At 39.3% G+C, this 19722-nt stretch overlaps 1 protein-coding gene across 2 annotated transcripts in view; it reads right to left on the bottom strand.

Annotated features, from left to right (window-relative positions):
* Window positions 1-12164: 12164 nt before the first annotated feature.
* Window positions 12165-19722, bottom strand: part of kcnc2 (potassium voltage-gated channel, Shaw-related subfamily, member 2) — a 45359-nt gene continuing 37801 nt past the window's right edge. Inside the window, exon 4 of one of the 2 annotated variants that reach the window (XM_072674077.1) lies at window positions 12165-13767. In XM_072674077.1, the coding sequence (XP_072530178.1) occupies window positions 13643-13767 (125 nt within the window). In that variant the 3' untranslated portion in view covers window positions 12165-13642. Of the gene's footprint in view, window positions 13768-16463; window positions 19486-19722 lie in introns of those variants that run through there. The other variant, XM_072674078.1, reaches the window with a different exon arrangement.

The following is a 19722-nucleotide window of genomic DNA, read 5'->3' as shown; positions in this document are numbered from 1 at the left end:
TCCACAGCTCAATGCTGCGGACACATGAAGCTGAATGCAATCAAATCCTCACAGCAATGTTCTTTCAAAATCTAGTAAAGCGCCTTCTTTTCTGGACAGTAGAGACAGTTACTCCAACAAAAGCAGGATCAGCTCTTTTAATAGCCTTGATTTCAGAAGAAGCAGGTGTCCCAATACTTTTGTCCATATAAAAAACAACCTCTTACCTTTGCTGTCCCAATACTTTTGGCTACATTTAAAGTGATCCCACACTCCAGCAGATCAGATTATTGACACAGTGTTTTCCACATTGTGTGTGTGTGTGTGTGTGTGTAGTGTCTGGAAAAGCAGACTGAGGGATGTGTGTGTGTCTGAGCTGTGCAGAAATGTCATTCATCAGAGAACATGAATCACTCTCACTATTACACTACACACACACACACACACTACACACACACACACACTACACACACACACAGAGAACACTCCTCTCATTCACACCTCATTTCCATTTGTGAGCGATTACGCTGCGATAGCTGCTGCTCTACGACCTGTTCCTCCCACACACACACACACACACACACACACACACACACAGTCAGTCAGTCAGTCAGTGTGAATGGTGGTGTTTAGTGTGAGGGTAATTGAGAGGTGTTTGCTGGTGGAGTGCTGTTTAAACTGAAGGCATTTAGCCCCCCGCTGGCTGAGTGGAGCTAGAGAGCGTTCTCCAGTCCTGCTCAGCAGATGGAGGTGTGAACCACGCCCGAGCAGCAGCACCCAAAATATCCACACTGCTCTCCTGGAAGCAGCAGCGTAGACTTCCACTCAAGAAGAACCTCAGCTAGTTTAAATAGACTCCTCTAATCTCAGACTCTACTGAACAAGTCAGTAAGGAGACCATAATACTCTTCTCTTCGCCTGAGTCCTCTCAGAAGAGAAGGGTCTTCAGTCTGGGTTTGAGGACAGTGAGTGTTGGACTCTGCTGTTCGGACACCCAGGGGAAGCTCGTTCCACCACTTCGGTGCAGGACAGTAAAAAGTCTGGACGCTCGTCTTCCGTGGATCTTAAAGGATGGCGGGTCGAGCCGAGCCGTACTTGAAGCTGGAAGGGCTCTTGGTGCAGATCAGGCTTTTGACCATCGCCATCAAGTACGGAGGGGCTGGCTGGTCCAGTCTTGGCTTTGTAGACCAGAGTCAGGGGTCTGAATCTGATGACCTGGGCAGCAGCTACAGGAAGCCAGCGAAGAGAGAACTCAGCAGAGGAGGAGCTGAACATGACTGAACTTAGAGATGTTAAAGACGACCGACCCGACCCGCTGCGTTCTGGATAAGCAGGAACCAAGTATAACTTACCTACGAGAATGAGGAACCAGAGCAGAACAGGAGAACTGAGAAGAACCTAGACTCAAATGAAGCCTTTTTTCCTGAGAGGAACCAACACTCCCTAAGAGCTTCAGGGAGAACCACTGACAGAACCTAAGACTCAAAAGAAGACCTGAGAGGAACCGGAGCTGTAGAGCAGAGACATGGAGAGGAACTAAGGACTAAAGGAACCTGAGAGGAACCGAGACTTAAAAGGATCATTAGGCCGAACCATTGAAAGGAGTCAAGGCTCAGAGGGACCCCGGAGAAGAACCACAACTAAAGAGAACCATTAAAAGGAAGCATTGAGGGCCTAGATTCAGAAGAGAACCAGAAACACAAACATGATCATCCTTCAACTGTTCCAAAACCAGACCAGCGCCAGACCAGTATAAACCAGTGCTGGATGTTTTTGAGTACTGGTATTCTGATCAACCAGCAGCAGACCACTATGAGTGTTGGTCCATGGTGAGCTGACTGTAACTGGTGTTCTGTTGGGTGTGTTTTCACTCAGCGGGGGTGTGCAGAGGTGGGCAGTAACCTCTGCTTTTAGAAAATACTTTTACTCCCGTATATTCATTTACGTACGATTCGTTCTCCTATCAACACCATCTTGCGGGACTTTGCGGGACGTTAGACCATTCAAACACAGCGATTTACTGAACACTGCAGGTAGCGAGTCTTAACACTGTGGGCTGTGGCGGGCGGAACCACTGATTTCAGAGCTGCAACTGCGACACAAACAGCCGATGCTGTTACAGAGGTGTCCCCCGGCCTCATATCATGAAAACATACTTTTTATGATTCTCACATCTGTAATTACTCTGTTATTTATTTTAATTCATTAATTAATTATTATTATTTTAAATACTACAAATTAGTCCTTGTGTGGTTTTTAAATGGATGCTTTATATTTATTTATTTTACTTCAATTCGTTTGAAGACAAACTGTTCTGGGTATTTTTGATTTGGTGGTTGTTTGTGATCCCTAAATAAGGCCGTGAAATTTAAGGACTCAAGGAGACGTTATTGTCATTCGCACCGCGGGTGGTGCATGGGGTGGAACGAAATTGAGATCTCAAGGTCCCAGTTACACCCAAAGAGCAATTATTGAATAAATAATAATAATAATAGTAATAATAATAAATCTAGAATATAAGAAGGGTAGATATAAATAGGAAAAGTGGAAAAAGCTGAGAAAAGAAGCAGCAATCTGATCACAGTATGAGATGAATATGAGATATTGAGATAATATGAGATATTGTAGTGATGTGATAATGAGATATTGAGATAATGAGATATTGTAGTGATGTGATAATGAGATATTGAGATTATATGAGATATTGCAGTGATGTGATAATATGAGATCTTGAGATAATATGAGATATTGTAGTGATGTGATAATGAGATATTGAGATAATGAGATATTGTAGTGATGTGATAATGAGATATTGAGATAATATGAGATATTGAGATTATATGAGATATTGCAGTGATGTGATAATATGAGATATTGAGATAATATGAGATATTGCAGTGATGTGGTAATATGAGATATTGAGATAATATAATATATTGAGATAATATGAGATATTGCAGTTCTATTAGATTTGTTTGATTATTAAATGGGATCGAGGAGGTAACACTAATTTACTAAGTAATCATTTAAATTGCTACTTTTACTTCTACTTGAGTGAGTACTGAGTGTTATTGTGAAGTAACAGTACTGCTTCTGGCTACTCTACTCAGCTCTGGGGGAGGGGGTCTCTAGAAGACCCTCAGTCTGAGCTTCTAACAGCAGGGTGGAGAACATCAGAGTTCAGACTTGAGCTGCTCTGAATCCTGAAGACCACACTCTGATCTTCATAAAGCTCAGTGTGTGTGTGTGTGTGTGTTTGTGTGTGTCCTGTTATCTGTCTAGACACAGTCAGATGTGTGTATGTGTGTGTGTGTGTGTGTGTGTGTGTGTGTGTGTGTGTGTGTTGTTGGAGCAGATGATCAGACAGAGAGGAGCTGAGGGAGTCCTACTCCAGCGCTGATGCAATATTCATGCCGTCTTCTCCACACACACACACACACACACACACACACACACACACACTAGCCGTCTTTATCCCAGGTCACCGATACAGCCTCTCCCTGGTTGTCATGGATACAGGCTTTGGTGGGGAGGTGTGTGTGTGTGGGGGGGCTGCTGCCAAAACAATCCGGCTCATCCCCGCTGTTTACGTGTCTCCACCATAGCAACGGTTTCCAGGGAGATTGGTGTGAAGACGACGTGGATGCGAGAGAAGGGTGGGAAGCTGAAATTCTGGCTCTGAACACGACACACACTCCTAAAATATCTCTGCAATGTACACACACACACACACACACACACACACCAAGACCAGACCACTAATACCACACCTCCACTCTCGTGTGGAGAAACAAAAGCTTTTCCACCAGTCCGACAAACACTCCAACCAGGCACAGAACCAGTTAAGCACCCAAATGATTCTTTAATGTGTCATGGTTCTGTATTCAATAAATGGACAGAAGTATTGGGACACCTGCTCATTCATTCATTGTTTCTTCTGAAATCATTATTAAATCATTTTAAAAAGAGCTGATCCTGCTTCTCTGCTGTCCAGGGAAGATGACTTTCAATTAGACCTTAGAGGAGTATTGCAGTGAGGATTTGATTGCATTGCAAGAGCTTTACTATGGTCAGGATATTGGATGATGATCACCATTCCACCTCATTATGCCCAACTCCCCAACTCATCCCATCCAAAAGTACTGGATGGAGCTCCTCCACCACCATCATTCCAGAGAGCACAGTTCTTCCACTGCTCCACAGCTCAATGCTGGGGGGCTTTATATACACCCCTCTAGCCCACGCCTGGCATTAGGCAGCATGGAGCCAATAGGGTCATGCTGATGATCTGCTCCAGAGAGTCCTATTCTATTGGCAGTTCTTCTCTACAGGGACTAGACAAGTTGTGTGTGTGCATTTGCACATCTGTGTCAGAAATGAGTGTGACTAAAAAAGTGACTAAAAGCATTCATTAGAAGGGGTGTCCACAAACATTTGGACACGTAGTGTATTCTTGGTTGTGTTATCATCATATTTTGTTTGACATTTCTTGCTTTGATCTTCAGTTTTTATTCACTGTTCTTTTATTATTTTGTGTTATTGTTTGATGTGAGCAGACATCAAAGCATTTCCCTTAGTTGTATCATGAGTGTGTGTAAGTGTGTGTGTGTGTGTGTGTGTGTGTGTGTTATACCAAGAATCTTCATTGTGAGGACCCTTAGTATGAGGACCTTCAGTTTCAGGACCTTCAGTTTCAGGATCTTCAGTATCAGGACCTTCAGTATCAGGACCTTCAGTTTCAGGACCTTCAGTATCAGGACCTTCAGTTTCAGGATCTTCAGTATGAGGACCTCCAGTATCAGGACCTTCAGTATCAGGACCTTCAGTATCAGGACCTTCAGTTTCAGGACCTTCAGTATCAGGACCTTCAGTTTCAGGACATTTAGTATCAGGATCTTCTGTATGAGGACCTTCAGTTTCAGGACCTTCAGTATCAGGACCTTCAGTTTCAGGACCTTCAGTATCAGGACCTTCAGTTTCAGGACCTTCAGTATCAGGACCTTCAGTTTCAGGATCTTCAGTATGAGGACCTCCAGTATCAGGACCTTCAGTATCAGGACCTTCAGTATCAGGACCTTCAGTTTCAGGACCTTCAGTATCAGGACCTTCAGTTTCAGGATCTTCAGTATGAGGACCTCCAGTTTCAGGACCTTCAGTTTCAGGACCTTCAGTATCAGGACCTTCAGTATCAGGACCTTCAGTTTCAGGACCTTCAGTATCAGGATCTTCAGTATGAGGACCTTCAGTTTCAGGACCTTCAGTATCAGGACCTTCAGTTTCAGGACCTTCAGTATCAGGACCTTCAGTTTCAGGATCTTCAGTATGAGGACCTCCAGTATCAGGACCTTCAGTATCAGGACCTTCAGTGTCAGGACATTTAGTATCAGGATCTTCCGGATGAGGACCTTCAGTTTCAGGACCTTCAGTGTGAGGACCTTCAGTTTTAGGATCTTCAGTATGAGGACCTTCAGTTTTAGGACCTTCAGTTTCATGATCTTCAGTATGAGGACCTTCAGTTTTAGAACCTTCAGTTTCAGGATCTTTAGTATGAGGACCTTCAGTTTTAGGACCTTCAGTTTCAGGACCTTCAGTTTCAGGATCATCAGTATGAGGACCTCTAGTATCAGGATCTTCTGTTTCAGGATCTTCAATATGAGGACATTTAGTATCAGGACCTTCAGTATGAGGACATTTAGTATCAGGATCTTCTGTATGAGGACCTTCTGTATGAGGACCTTCAGTGTGAGGACCTTCAGTTTTAGGACCTTCAGTTTCAGGACCTTCAGTTTCAGGATCTTCAGCATGAGGACCTTCAGTTTCAGGATCTTCAGTATGAGGACCTTCAGTTTCAGGACCTTCAGTTTCAGGACCTTCAGTATCAGGACCTTCAGTTTCAGGATCTTCAGTTTTAGGACCTTCAGTTTCAGGATCTTCAGTATCAGGATATTCAGTACGAGGACCTTCAGTTTCAGGACCTTCAGTTTCAGGATCTTCAGTATGAGGACCTTCAGTTTTAGGACCTTCAGTTTCAGGACCTTCAGTTTCAGGATCTTCAGTTTTAGAACCTTCAGTTTCAGGATCTTCAGTATGAGGACCTCCAGTATCAGGACCTTCCTTATCAGGACATTTAGTATAGTATAGTAATAAAAAGATGATGACAGTGGAACCCTTTTCAATACTATGTAGAACCATTTGTCAAAGGTTCCACCAATGCTTAGATTAAGGCTTCATATTAACGTAGAGTAGAGTGAAGGCTGAGAGGGAGTGAGAGTGTGAAGAGTGGGGAGGAGTGACTCCTGTTCTGGAGAGTGACTAAACAATGAGTTTTAAGGGGAGGAGAACCAGGTGAGACCCAATCAGAAAAAGACCTGAGTTTAAACGGAACACGGTGACAGAACCGGGACGGAGAGACGGGCGGGAGGAACAGAGTGTTTTCTCCTGGAGGCTGAAATCAGAGTGGAGTCGTTCTGTCCTTCATCACCCCACACTCCAAAAATCGGATCATTTTTAGATGTTCCATTACTTCTCCAGCATCCGGACCTTCAGTATCAGGGCCCTTAGTATCAGGACCTTCAGCATCCGGACCTTCAGTATCAGGACCTTCAACATCTGGACCTTCAGTATCAGGACCTTCAATATCCGGACCTTCAGTATGAGGAACCTGTCTGTCTGGCAGCTGTTTGAGTAGATCTGGTTAGAGCAGGGTTGTAATAAAGTGTGTGGGTATCGCGTTCTTCAGACCCAGCTGTTATAGCACTCCTGATGGATCTGCTCTGGAGATAAACATCTCTTCATTTGAAAACACAAACAGTAGAACAGTGAGAAGACAGTGGTGGTGAGGGAATGTTCAGCCTCGTTAATAAAGAGAGCTTTCACTGTCTCTCCGTTAAAGGTTTTGAGAAGTGACCTGAACATGTTGATTAGCTTCTGATTATAATAATAATAATAATAATTATTATTATTATATGATATGTGGCATTATATGATATATTATTATAATATTACTGCCACAAACATGTGAAATATTTCCTTTATGGCATAAAACTACATGGGAACTACAGCTAGAACTCACAGTTATACTAGCTAGGGATCTCCATGCCCCTTTTACCAGCTAGGTTATGCTAACGTAAATGATGCCATTACCAGTTTTAATGAACGCCTTTGCTTCAGTGCTGTAATCTGTGTGGTTGGTAGGTTATATGTTCAGAAGTGTCTAGAACCAAAACTTCTAACATCTTTAGCTTGTCTGCTTTGCAAGGCGTGTCCTGTAGTTCTGTTTAAAATGGTCTTTGGGATTTCAGTGGGGCACAGCAACATTTCCACGTTTCCAAGTAAACTGGGTCTACTGACTCTCCTGGGCGGGACTTTATCCCTAAACAGACGCCATGTTGTGCCTCATACAAATTCCCATATATATTTCATCCAGTCGCCAGGCTCTTCATTTATATATATATATATATATATATATATATATATATATATAACACCGCTGGCTGAACTGGATACTCTTCTTTGCTGGTTACTTTCCAGGCCGTAGACGAGAACCAGTGGAACTTCTATTAAACCTTGGGTTTCTTTCAGAGTGAGTCTCGGGAGTCCGGGTTGAGTTCCCCAGCACCTCTTTCATTTATTTAGCTTCAAGCACTTAAAATGCATGTAACACTGGCCAAACAGAGGGGAGGGCGTAGATCTCCACTGGCATTAACACGAGGCAGAGCGAGTGCACACCACAGCCCCCTCACACGTTTACATTTACAGCGTTTAGCAGAAGCTCTTCTCCAGAGCGACTCACTGAAGAGCTTCACTGTTCAGTCCAGAAGAACCTCAGCCGGTTTAAATAGACTAGATCTCACAGATCCTCTAATCATAGACTCTACTAAACACCAGTCAGTCTGGAGACCACCAGCTGCTTCTTATAACACATAACCTGAAAGGTGAGTCTTCTAGCATCAGCAGGTACCTTACCCACCCTTCACTTCCTCCTGCTGTTCAGGAATCGTTGGCACTGTTCACATCTTGTACGGCTCGACGCCACATTTACCATTTTCTACTTAATTCAGTTTTGTTTTATTTATTATTTAGTTTTTTTACTGTTTTCTTTTAATTATGATCCGGTGTCGACCCGAGGAGGACGGGTTCCCCTTTTCAGTCTTGGTTCCTCTCAAGTTTTTCTTCGCCACTTTTGCCACTAGCTTGGCTCAGACCCTGATCTCTGTAAAGCTGCTTTGTGACATTAGTTCTATAGAAGCGCTATAGAAGTAAAATTGAATTGAATCAAATTGAATTGAATCAAATGGAATTTAATCAAATTTAATAAAATTGAATTGAATTAAATCCAATCGAATTTAATCATATTGAATCGAATCGAATTGAATCCAATCGAATTAAATCAAATTGAATAGAATTGAATCAAATCAAATTTAATTAAATTGAATCGAATCAAATTGAATCGAATCGAATCAAATTGAATTGAATCGAATTGAATTGAATTGAATTGAATCAAATTGAATTGAATCAAATCGAATTAAATTGAATAGAATTTAATTGAATCAGGAACTCATTTGGAGGAAGGATTTGACAGCTGATTTGATATGAAATTCAGATTTTCTCTGATTTATTGAATGTCTTTATTTTGTAAACCTCTCGAGGTCGTGTGATATGATGGCTGCTGTTAATCTACACTACTCACCATTGGCTTGTGCCTGCGCCCAAATCACCGCCATGCTGGTTTTCTCCATACTGTGAATCTGTCTGATGTTTTTTACACTGTATCAGAATTTCCTGATGAATGAACCAATAGAAATGCTCCAAAATAACCTGGAATTAAATCTTTAAAAAAAGCTTCCACCAATGCAAAGAACCTTTTAAACAGGCAAAGAACCACTGAAGCCATGTGGTTCTTTATGCAGTATATTGACAAAAGTATTGGGACATTTACTGTTTCCTCTGAAATCAAGGCTATTAAAAGAGCTGATTCTGCTTCTGTTGGAGTAACTGTCTCTACTGTCCAGAGAAGAAGACTTTCTGCTAGATTTTGGAGAATCACAGCATTGCTGTGAGGATTTGATTGCATCCCCAAAAGTACTGGATGGAGCTCCACCATCATCATTCCAGAGAACACGGTTCCTCCACTGCTCCACAGCTCCTCAATGCTGGGGGGGCTTCATATAGGATAGGATAGGATAGTCCTTTATTAGTCCCGCAGTGGGGAAATTCACAATATATACACCCCTCTAGCCCACGCCTGGCATTAGGCAGCATGGTGCCCATAGCTTCATGTGTAGTCCTAGTCCTGGGTGCAACTTAAAGTAGCTGAATGGGTTCATTAGAAGGCGTGTCCACAAACTTTTGCTCAGTAAACCCAATAAAGAAGCTGCTCGCTGTGGGATGTTAGGAAGGTAAACTTTTATGTGAGCGCAGTAAAACTTTACACACATGTTCACGTCCAGCTGTTCTGTACAGGTTACGACCGAGGGTCAGCATGCTCTACACAACACCAACAGAGGGTTCTACAACACACATCGAAATAAGAGCACTACACAGAGTGGACACGCAACACACTGGTACACCACTGCGGCCGACCATGGCGTCAACGACATTCACACACACACACACACACACTCTTACGCCTTTCAAATATGCATGGGACAATTCCCGTCCGGGACGGGGAAAATCCACCCCAGGATTTTGGCCCAACTGCCTGGGCAGCTCTCCTGGGGTGGATTTTCCCCGTCCCGGACTGGAATTGTCCCATTTCTACTTTCAAAAAGAAATAATTTACAGCCAAAAAAACAAAAAATTAAGTCGTAAATCACATTAAACAGTGCCCTGACTCTGTAAAGCAGCAGATCATAGAACACAGGTAGAACCCCTCTTTCGGTTCTGCAGGTGGGTGGAACCATACACACACACAGTATGTATTAGGCTTTGTCCACGCTAATACAGCTACATGTAAAACACAGTGTCCCATTTATATCAATATATGTATCAATACACAAAAATTTTTTTACACCATTTTCAAACAGCTTCCTTTTTTCGGACATTTTTACGTTCACATTAACGTTTTTACGTCAGATTTCTGTACACATTCGGATTCATCCCGGCTAGAACAGTGGTTTCGGTTAGTAGAACGTAAATGTGAATGTTTTGAATGTTGCGAATTTTTTTTTCAGGAAATTTCGTTTGTCAAGAACATTTTTATTATTATTTTTTATGTTTATTTGTGTTTTCCACACAGTTAAATACCGGCTTTTCACATTTGGCAGGCGTATTTGTGAAAGTAATGCAAGTTCATTGTTTAAATTTTTAATTATGAGCAAATTGAGAAATTATTTCTATTGATTCTATATTTGAATCAAAGTTTTAATCATAGTTTCTATTTTAAATAGTTTCTTAAGTTTAAAAATGTTTGACATTTAATGCACAGGTAGTTGAAACTAAATAAATACATTTTTACTTTCTGGACCTGAATTTTCACATTTCTACTTCTTAGAAAATAAATAATTTAATAACATTAAATAAAAGTGATTATCTCTCAGTTTTATCAGTGTTTCTTCTATATTGTATTTTATTGATTGTATTTTTAACAACAACAACAGCAACAACATCCTCTATTCTGAATAATATCTAGCATTAAAGGCATTAATGACTCACTGTGCTTAGATATGACACTTTATCCCCCTGTAGAAAATCTAAAAGTCTATCCGTGAAACTCAACAGTGTAACAGTAAGCAGTGTTTTTGTTCTACTATTTTTTTATTTATTGTATTTTTTATTTTAGTCTATTCTAAAGTTACTTTAGGTGTTTAATAATGTTAGTCTTTGTCTCAACCACCAAGCAAACCAGTATTTCATCACATGTTTTCACAATTACACTGTTTCTGTAATGTTCTCTGCGAGCTGGGATTGACTTTTGTAAACCTACGTTTACCTACATTATCATGATTTTACACAGTTTACAAAAAAAAGTTTTACGTCAATACCCTGCTAAACACAGCGTGTGTTGTGTTTTAAATGCTGGTATACTGGTTAAACACCACACCGGCACCAGACCAGCATAAACCAGTTTAGACCAGTATTTCTGGGATTCCTGCTGGATGACGTTGTTTTTAGCAGGGCCGTAGCATTTTGCACCTCATTTTCAAAAAAGACTTCTTCGAGTTTACGTAAAGTTTTACATCCACATTGTTTACACAATGGTTTTACATTCACATCAGTGTTTTTACAATATTTACTAAATTTTTACGTCCATGTTAGTGTTTTTACATGTTTACAATACATTACTGTATAGATTAGCTTTTTACTTTGTTTACAAAATGTTTACATTAACATTAGCATCAACATCTACATTAGGATTTTACGTTGTTTACAAGCTACCAAACAAGCTAGCAAACAGAGTGTGTTATAATGTCTGAAGACCTGTAGAGCAGCAGCTAATACCGACTGCTCTGTGTGTAACTGTACACAGATCTACTGTGTGTCCGGTTCTACAAGAGCTAACATCATCATCATCATCATCGTTAACAGCATCATTAACAACAACAACAACAACAACAGCAGCATCAATGTCCTCCAGTCTGAATGATGTCTAAGACTCAGAAAAACTACTGATGTTCAAAGGTCCGTCTGCTGAAACTCAACAGTCTATCAGTTAGGATTAGGATTAGGATTAGGCCAGGACTATATTTAGAAGCATGGTGAGGGTAAGGTTTAAGTTTTGGATTGAGATTAAAATTAAGGTTAGGAATAAGGTAAGAACTAAGACCACAGCGAGGGTAAAGAATAGATTTTGGATTGAGATTTAGGTTAGGTTTTTGATTGAAGTTAAGATTAAGGTTTGGGTTTTTGATTGAAGTTAAGATTAAAGTTAGGTTTTTGATTGAAGTTAAGATTAAGGTTTGGGTTTTTGATTGATGTTAACCAGTGTGAGTGTTAAGCTGGTTAAGTTAGATTGATGTTAAGAATAGGTTTAGGACCAGCGTGAGGGTTATGGTTAAGTTTAAGATTAATGATTTAGGATAAGATTAGGGTTAGGTTTAGGTTTTAGATTGATATAAAGTTTAGGTTTAGGACCAGTGTGAGGGTTATGGTTGGGTTTAGGTTTTTGATTAAGTATAAGTTTAGGGTTAGGTTTAGGTTTTAGATTGATATAAAGTTTAGGTTTAGGACCAGTGTGAGGGTTATGGTTGGGTTTAGGTTTTTGATTAAGTATAAGTTTAGGGTTAGGTTTAGGTTTTAGATTGATATAAAGTTTAGGTTTAGGACCAGTGTGAGGGTCAGGATTAGGTTTAGGTTTTTGATTAAAGGGTTAAGGTTAAGCTTAGATTCAGGTTTTGGGGTAGGTCTAAGAGGAGGATTAGGACCAGGGTTTAGGTTTTTGGGTTGAGGTAATGGTCAAGGTTTTGGGTGGTTTTAGGATTAGGACCAGGGCTTAGGTTTTGGTTTGAGGTTAAGGGCTAGGGCTATGTTTAGGGTTTAGTATCTGGTTTTCCTGGAAAGTGTTTCAGGGGTGGGAATTGTGTTTACAGGTGTATCCGTATCAGCGTGGACTAGGCCTTAATCTCTCCATGGCTAAAGCAAAACAAAGGTCCTAATCAGAGGGTGAGTGCATGTAGTGTGTGTGTGTGTGTGTGTGTGTGTGTGTGTGACACAGAGTGTGAGTGTGTGTTGAACTGAAATCACAGTGTATTTCGGTTGAGTTATTATTGCACATCAAACTTTCTCTCGCACTTGGGAAATGGGACATGAGGATCAACAGTGTTTAAATTACACACACACACACACACACACACACACACACACACACACACACACCGATTAAAAATCCACCATAACGTAGCAAAATAAGGTAAAGCGTTAATGAGATAAGGTCACATTTATTAGTGGGACAGGTTCTACTCTCACAGACGCTCCACTGAAACTCCACAGGTTCTTCTACACATCTTCTACACTTATTGCCAGGATGGAGACCACGGTGGGCGGGGCTTAGGGAGGCATGTGACGAGCGTGTGTGTGTTTGTTTTGAAGCGCTACCTGCTGCTCTGCTGTGAGAGGCAGTGGAGGCTGAGGGGTCGAGTCCAGAAGGCAGGGGGTCGTCAGTCTGACCTCCTCTGTACAGATGCAGCGTTAAACGGTAGACTGGCTTCAGGAGAACGGACCTCCTCTCAGCGTTCTCCACCTTCTCTGCTCCACCCCTGCTGTTTCTCTCCACTAATCTGGCTTCAGGATCACCCAGCAATACCAAGAAACGTCCCCTGTCCAATCAGAGCATGTGATCCTGTCCGATCACAGGGTTACGACCTTACCGTACAGTCCAAACAGTGTTCTTTTTATAGTTGCAGAGACTGTCCAATCACTGGACGTTGTCCTTTCCAGACTGTCCAGTCACAGGATTATTCTATTTCACACTGTCCAATCACAGGTGATTTTACTCCACACTGTTCAATCACATGACTATGACCATTCAATACTGTCCAATCACAGGATTATTCTATTTCACACTGTTTAATCACACAACTTTGTTCTTTCCACGCTGTCCAATCACAGGTGATTCTACTCCACACTGTCCAATCACAGGACGAGTTCATTTCCAGACCGTTATCCAGTCACAGTTTTTCTATTCCATATTGTCCAATCACAGACAAGGCAGGTCCACAATGTCCAATCACAGGGTTATTCTATTCCACACTGTCCAATCCAGATCGTCAAATCCGTCCGAGTCCGTGCTGGCCCCTCCTTCTCCTGCTCTGGCTGTTATGAGCTGAACCTCAGCCAGAGGTTTGATGGCAGCTGCAAACCCAACAACAGCTGATTCATCAGTAACATCCCTGAACATCACAGTGCTTCATCAGAGCCTCCGTTTAACCCCTAAAAGGGTGGGTGTTCAACTCCTAAACGTGTTTAAACTCCTAAACTCTTTAATGTGTGGGTGTTCAGTTATAACTGTGGGGATGCTTAACCCTTAAATGTGTTTATAACTTAACCCTTAAATGTGTTTATAACTTAACTGTTAAATGTGTTGGTGTTTAACTCCTAAACGTGTTGGTGTTTAACTGTTAAACGTGTTGGTGTTTAACTGTTAAATGTGTTGGTGTTTAACTCTTAAATGTGTTGGTGTTTAACTCTTAAACGTGTTGGTGTTTAACTGTTAAACGTGTTGGTGTTTAACTGTTAAACGTGTTGGTGTTTAACTCTTAAATGTGTTGGTGTTTAACTCTTAAATGTGTTGGTGTTTAACTCTTAAACGTGTTGGTGTTTAACTGTTCAATGTGTTGGTGTTTAACTGTTAAATGTGTTGGTGTTTAACTCTTAAACGTGTTGGTGTTTAACTGTTAAATGTGTTGGTGTTTAACTGTTAAATGTGTTGGTGTTTAACTCTTAAACGTGTTGGTGTTTAACTGTTAAACGTGTTGGTGTTTAACTGTTAAACGTGTTGGTGTTTAACTCTTAAACGTGTTGGTGTTTAACTGTTAAATGTGTTGGTGTTTAACTCTTAAATGTGTTGGTGTTTAACTGTTAAACGTGTTGGTGTTTAACTGTTAAACGTGTTGGTGTTTAACTGTTAAATGTGTTGGTGTTTAACTCTTAAACATGTTGGTGTTTAACTCTTAAACGTGTTGGTGTTTAACTGTTAAATGTGTTGGTGTTTAACTCTTAAATGTGTTGGTGTTTAACTCTTAAACGTGTTGGTGTTTAACTGTTAAATGTGTTGGTGTTTAACTGTTAAATGTGTTGGTGTTTAACTCTTAAACGTGTTGGTGTTTACCTGTTAAACATGTTGGTGTTTAACTGTTAAATGTGTTGGTGTTTAACACTTAAATGTGTTGGTGTTTAACCGTTGAATGTGTTGTTGTTTAACTGTTAAATGTGTTGGTGTTTAACTGTTAAATGTATTGGTGTTTAACCGTTAAATGTGTTGGTGTTTAACTCTTAAACGTGTTGGTGTTTAACTGTTAAATGTGTTGGTGTTTAACTGTTAAATGTGTTGTTGTTTAACTGTTAAATGTGATGGTGTTTAATCGTTAAATGTGTTCCTGTTTAACACTTAAATGTGTTGGTGTTTATCTGTTAAATGTGTTGGTGTTTACCTGTTAAATGTGTTGGTGTTTAACTGTTAAATGTGTTGGTGTTTAACTCTTAAATGTGTTGGTGTTTAACTCGTAAACGTGTTGGTGTTTAACTCATAAACGTGTTGGTGTTTAACTGTTAAATGTGTTGGTGTTTAATCGTTAAATGTGTTCCTGGTTAACACTTAAATGTGTTGGTGTTTATCTGTTAAATGTGTTGGTGTTTAACTCTTAAACGTGTTGGTGTTTACCTGTTAAATGTATTGGTGTTTAACTCTTAAACATGTTGGTGTTTAACTCTTAAACATGTTAAACTCTTAACTGTTAAATGTGTTGGTGTTTAACTCTTAAACGTGTTGGTGTTTAACTCTTAAATGTGTTGGTGTTTAACTGTTAAATGTGTTGGTGTTTAATCGTTAAATGTGTTCCTGGTTAACACTTAAATGTGTTGGTGTTTATCTGTTAAATGTGTTGGTGTTTAACTCTTAAACGTGTTGGTGTTTACCTGTTAAATGTATTGGTGTTTAACTCTTAAACATGTTGGTGTTTAACTGTTAAGTGTGTTGGTGTTTAACCGTTAAATGTGTTGTTGTTTAACTCTTAAACGTGTTGGTGTTTAACCGTTAAATGTGTTGATGTTTAACTCTTAAACATGTTGGTGCTTAACTCTCAAATGTTTTGGTGTTTAACTGTTAAATGTGTTGGTGTTTATTCGTTAAATGTGTTGGTGTTTAACATTCAAACATGTTGATGTTTATCCGTTAAATGTATTGTTGTTTAACTGTTAAATGTGTTGGTGTTTAACTCTTAAACGTGTTGGTGTTTAACTGTTCAATGTGTTGGTGTTTAACTGTTAAATGTGTTGGTGTTTAACTCTTAAACGTGTTGGTGTTTAACTGTTAAATGTGTTGGTGTTTAACTGTTAAATGTGTTGGTGTTTAACTCTTAAACGTGTTGGTGTTTAACTCTTAAACGTGTTGGTGTTTAACTGTTAAACGTGTTGGTGTTTAACTCTTAAACGTGTTGGTGTTTAACTGTTAAATGTGTTGGTGTTTAACTCTTAAATGTGTTGGTGTTTAACTGTTAAACGTGTTGGTGTTTAACTGTTAAACGTGTTGGTGTTTAACTGTTAAATGTGTTGGTGTTTAACTCTTAAACATGTTGGTGTTTAACTCTTAAACGTGTTGGTGTTTAACTGTTAAATGTGTTGGTGTTTAACTCTTAAATGTGTTGGTGTTTAACTCTTAAACGTGTTGGTGTTTAACTGTTAAATGTGTTGGTGTTTAACTGTTAAATGTGTTGGTGTTTAACTCTTAAACGTGTTAGTGTTTACCTGTTAAACATGTTGGTGTTTAACTGTTAAACGTGTTGGTGTTTAACACTTAAATGTGTTGGTGTTTAACCGTTGAATGTGTTGGTGTTTATCTGTTAAACGTGTTGGTGTTTAACTCATAAACGTGTTGGTGTTTAACTGTTAAATGTGTTGGTGTTTAATCGTTAAATGTGTTCCTGGTTAACACTTAAATGTGTTGGTGTTTATCTGTTAAATGTGTTGGTGTTTAACTCTTAAACGTGTTGGTGTTTACCTGTTAAATGTATTGGTGTTTAACTCTTAAACATGTTGGTGTTTAACTCTTAAACATGTTAAACTCTTAACTGTTAAATGTGTTGGTGTTTAACTCTTAAACGTGTTGGTGTTTAACTCTTAAACGTGTTGGTGTTTAACTCTTAAATGTGTTGGTGTTTAACTGTTAAATGTGTTGGTGTTTAATCGTTAAATGTGTTCCTGGTTAACACTTAAATGTGTTGGTGTTTATCTGTTAAATGTGTTGGTGTTTAACTCTTAAACGTGTTGGTGTTTACCTGTTAAATGTATTGGTGTTTAACTCTTAAACATGTTGGTGTTTAACTGTTAAGTGTGTTGGTGTTTAACCGTTAAATGTGTTGTTGTTTAACTCTTAAACGTGTTGGTGTTTAACCGTTAAATGTGTTGATGTTTAACTCTTAAACATGTTGGTGCTTAACTCTCAAATGTTTTGGTGTTTAACTGTTAAATGTGTTGGTGTTTATTCGTTAAATGTGTTGGTGTTTAACATTCAAACATGTTGATGTTTATCCGTTAAATGTATTGTTGTTTAACTGTTAAATGTGTTGGTGTTTAATTATTAAATGTGTTCCTGTTTAACACTTAAACGTGTTGGTTTTTAACCGTTAAATGTGTTGTTTAACTGTTAAATGTGTTGGTGTTTAACCCTTAACCATGTTGTTTTATAACTTTTAAATGTATTGGTGTTTAACCATTAAATGTGTTGTTTAACTGTTAAATGTGTTGGTGTTTAACCATTAAATGTGTTGTTTAACTGTTAAATGTGTTGGTGTTTAACTCTTAAACGTGTTGGTGTTTAACTCTTAAACGTGTTGGTGTTTAACCATTAAAGGTGTTGTTGTTTAACTCTTAAATGTGTTGGTGTTTAACCATTAAAGGTGTTGTTGTTTAACTCTTAAATGTGTTGGTGTTTAACTGTTAAATGTGTTGTTTAACTGTTAAATGTGTTGTTTAACTGTTAAATGTGTTGGTGTTTAACCGTTAAATGTGTTGTTTAACTGTTAAATGTGTTGGTGTTTAAGCATTTAATGTGTTTCTTAATTTCTTATTTCTTCTCTTTCTTTAACCCTTAAATGTGTTGGTGTTTATCTCTTAATCATGTTGGTATTTAACCCTTAAATGTTGGTGTTTGACCTATAAATGTGTTTGTGTTCAGCTTAAATGTATGTGAATTTAACCCTTAAATATGTTGGTGTTTAACTGTTAAATGTGTTTGTGTTCAGCTCTTTAATGTATAGACATTTAACTCTTAAATACATTAGTGGTTAACTATAAAGTGTTTATTCAATTTTTAAAATATGGTGATGTTTAATTCTTAAATCTGTATTCAGCTCATACAAGTGGTTAACTCTTAATATGTAGGTGTTTAGCCCTTAAATATGTTGGTGTTTAACCTATAAAAGCATATGTTATACATGACTCAGCACTTATATTTCACATAGACTGGTCTATAAACTGCAGGGACAGAGTACAAGTGGTAAAACACTGACCATCAACATAACAGAATAAACATTTTGCTGTGATCTGAATTCATTAATGACCCAAACAAAGAATTTAAGGGTTAAAATATATCAGTGAAACATTTCTTAATCGCAACAATAAAGCATCTATATTCAAACACTGATTCAGAATATTACACAACACTCAGGAATGTACAGTGCTCAGTGCTCAGAGTGAGCAGGCGATGTTAATGCATGGGTGGGGTGATATTCAGTAATAGCACAGGTGACACAGTGAAGAGGACGTGGATGCATTGTGGGAAATGTAGTTTATGCTGAGAAAATGCAATGAAAGTGAACACATTAAGCCATTTGCTTAACCTTCCAGTTGTCACCAGACACTCCCACAAATTCTGAGGCACAGCTGTGAGTAATAATAATAATAATAATAATAAATAATGTTATTGCATACACCTTTTGGAGGAATAGCCAGTAAACAGTTGCTATAACAGAGTTATGACTGTTAATACACAGTTATTCATCAAAATTCATCCAGCTGCTGCACCGAAGAGATGCTTTAATTGTAACAGTGCAGTTTTACATTTATACACATTATTAATATTAATAAACAGAACATTTGAACAAAAAATAGACATGACTGTTTTTAAACACTCCAGTTGAACAGTAGTACTTCACAAAATAATTGCTTACATGTAGCTCTCGAATGCTTTTAATATAAAAAAAAATGTACAATATAAGGACTTTAAAGCGATAATTCAGAAAAATGAAAAATCTCGAAGCTGAAGTCAATCAGCCGAGAGACGTGTGCTTCTGTAGTTTTACACTGCAGCTACGAGGCTAATGTAGCTAACAAGCAATGGAAGCTTATACCCCACCGATTAGCTATGAGGCTAAATGTCTCCCTGAACAGATCTGCTGTCTCTTTATTGCCAAGATTGAAATACATTTCACACAAGCTGAACAGCAGCCTCGTTCCCACCCACTAAGACAGTGTTGGAGCTCAGTGGAACCTTAGGTCTAATTTATTAGGAACCCTGGCCTTGTAGCTACACTCTTTGGCCATTTTATTGGAAACACCCGCTATTGCCACACATTGTACCTAATAAACTGGCCTCTCGGTGTACAAACACAAATATATATTTAAGCAAAGTCAGCTATAGCTGAAAGGGCGGGAATATGGTAGAGCTCCGCCCACAGCAGAAGTCTCTGTAATGGCTGGAGGTTACTGACTGGTGAATTGGTGGTCAGAGGGTTGATGGGATGGGGTAGTGAGAGCGTCTGATTGGACAGGGCGAGCTGTAGGGCGTGGTCACCGGAGACAGGTGCAGGATGTTACCTGCCAAGGTGTTTAAACTTCGAGATTTCACACCACAGCCTTCAGACACAAGAGAAGCCACCATTAACACACACACACACACACACACACACACAGCAAACACTGCGGTGGAACATCTTCAGGTGTGGTGAAGATTACTGATCTGATCAGAATTACAGCCCATAATAACAACCGGTAACTCGCTCCTTGCTGTTCTCCCAGTTTAGTCCCAGTCTGAGAGCAGGTCAGTCTGATCAGGGTTGCATTGATATTGATCACAGTGGGGAGTTCATTATC

The sequence above is a fragment of the Salminus brasiliensis genome, chromosome 2 (assembly GCF_030463535.1).
Source record: "Salminus brasiliensis chromosome 2, fSalBra1.hap2, whole genome shotgun sequence".
NCBI classification, from domain to species: domain Eukaryota; kingdom Metazoa; phylum Chordata; class Actinopteri; order Characiformes; family Bryconidae; genus Salminus; species Salminus brasiliensis.
This window is presented reverse-complemented; position numbering and strand designations above follow the sequence as displayed.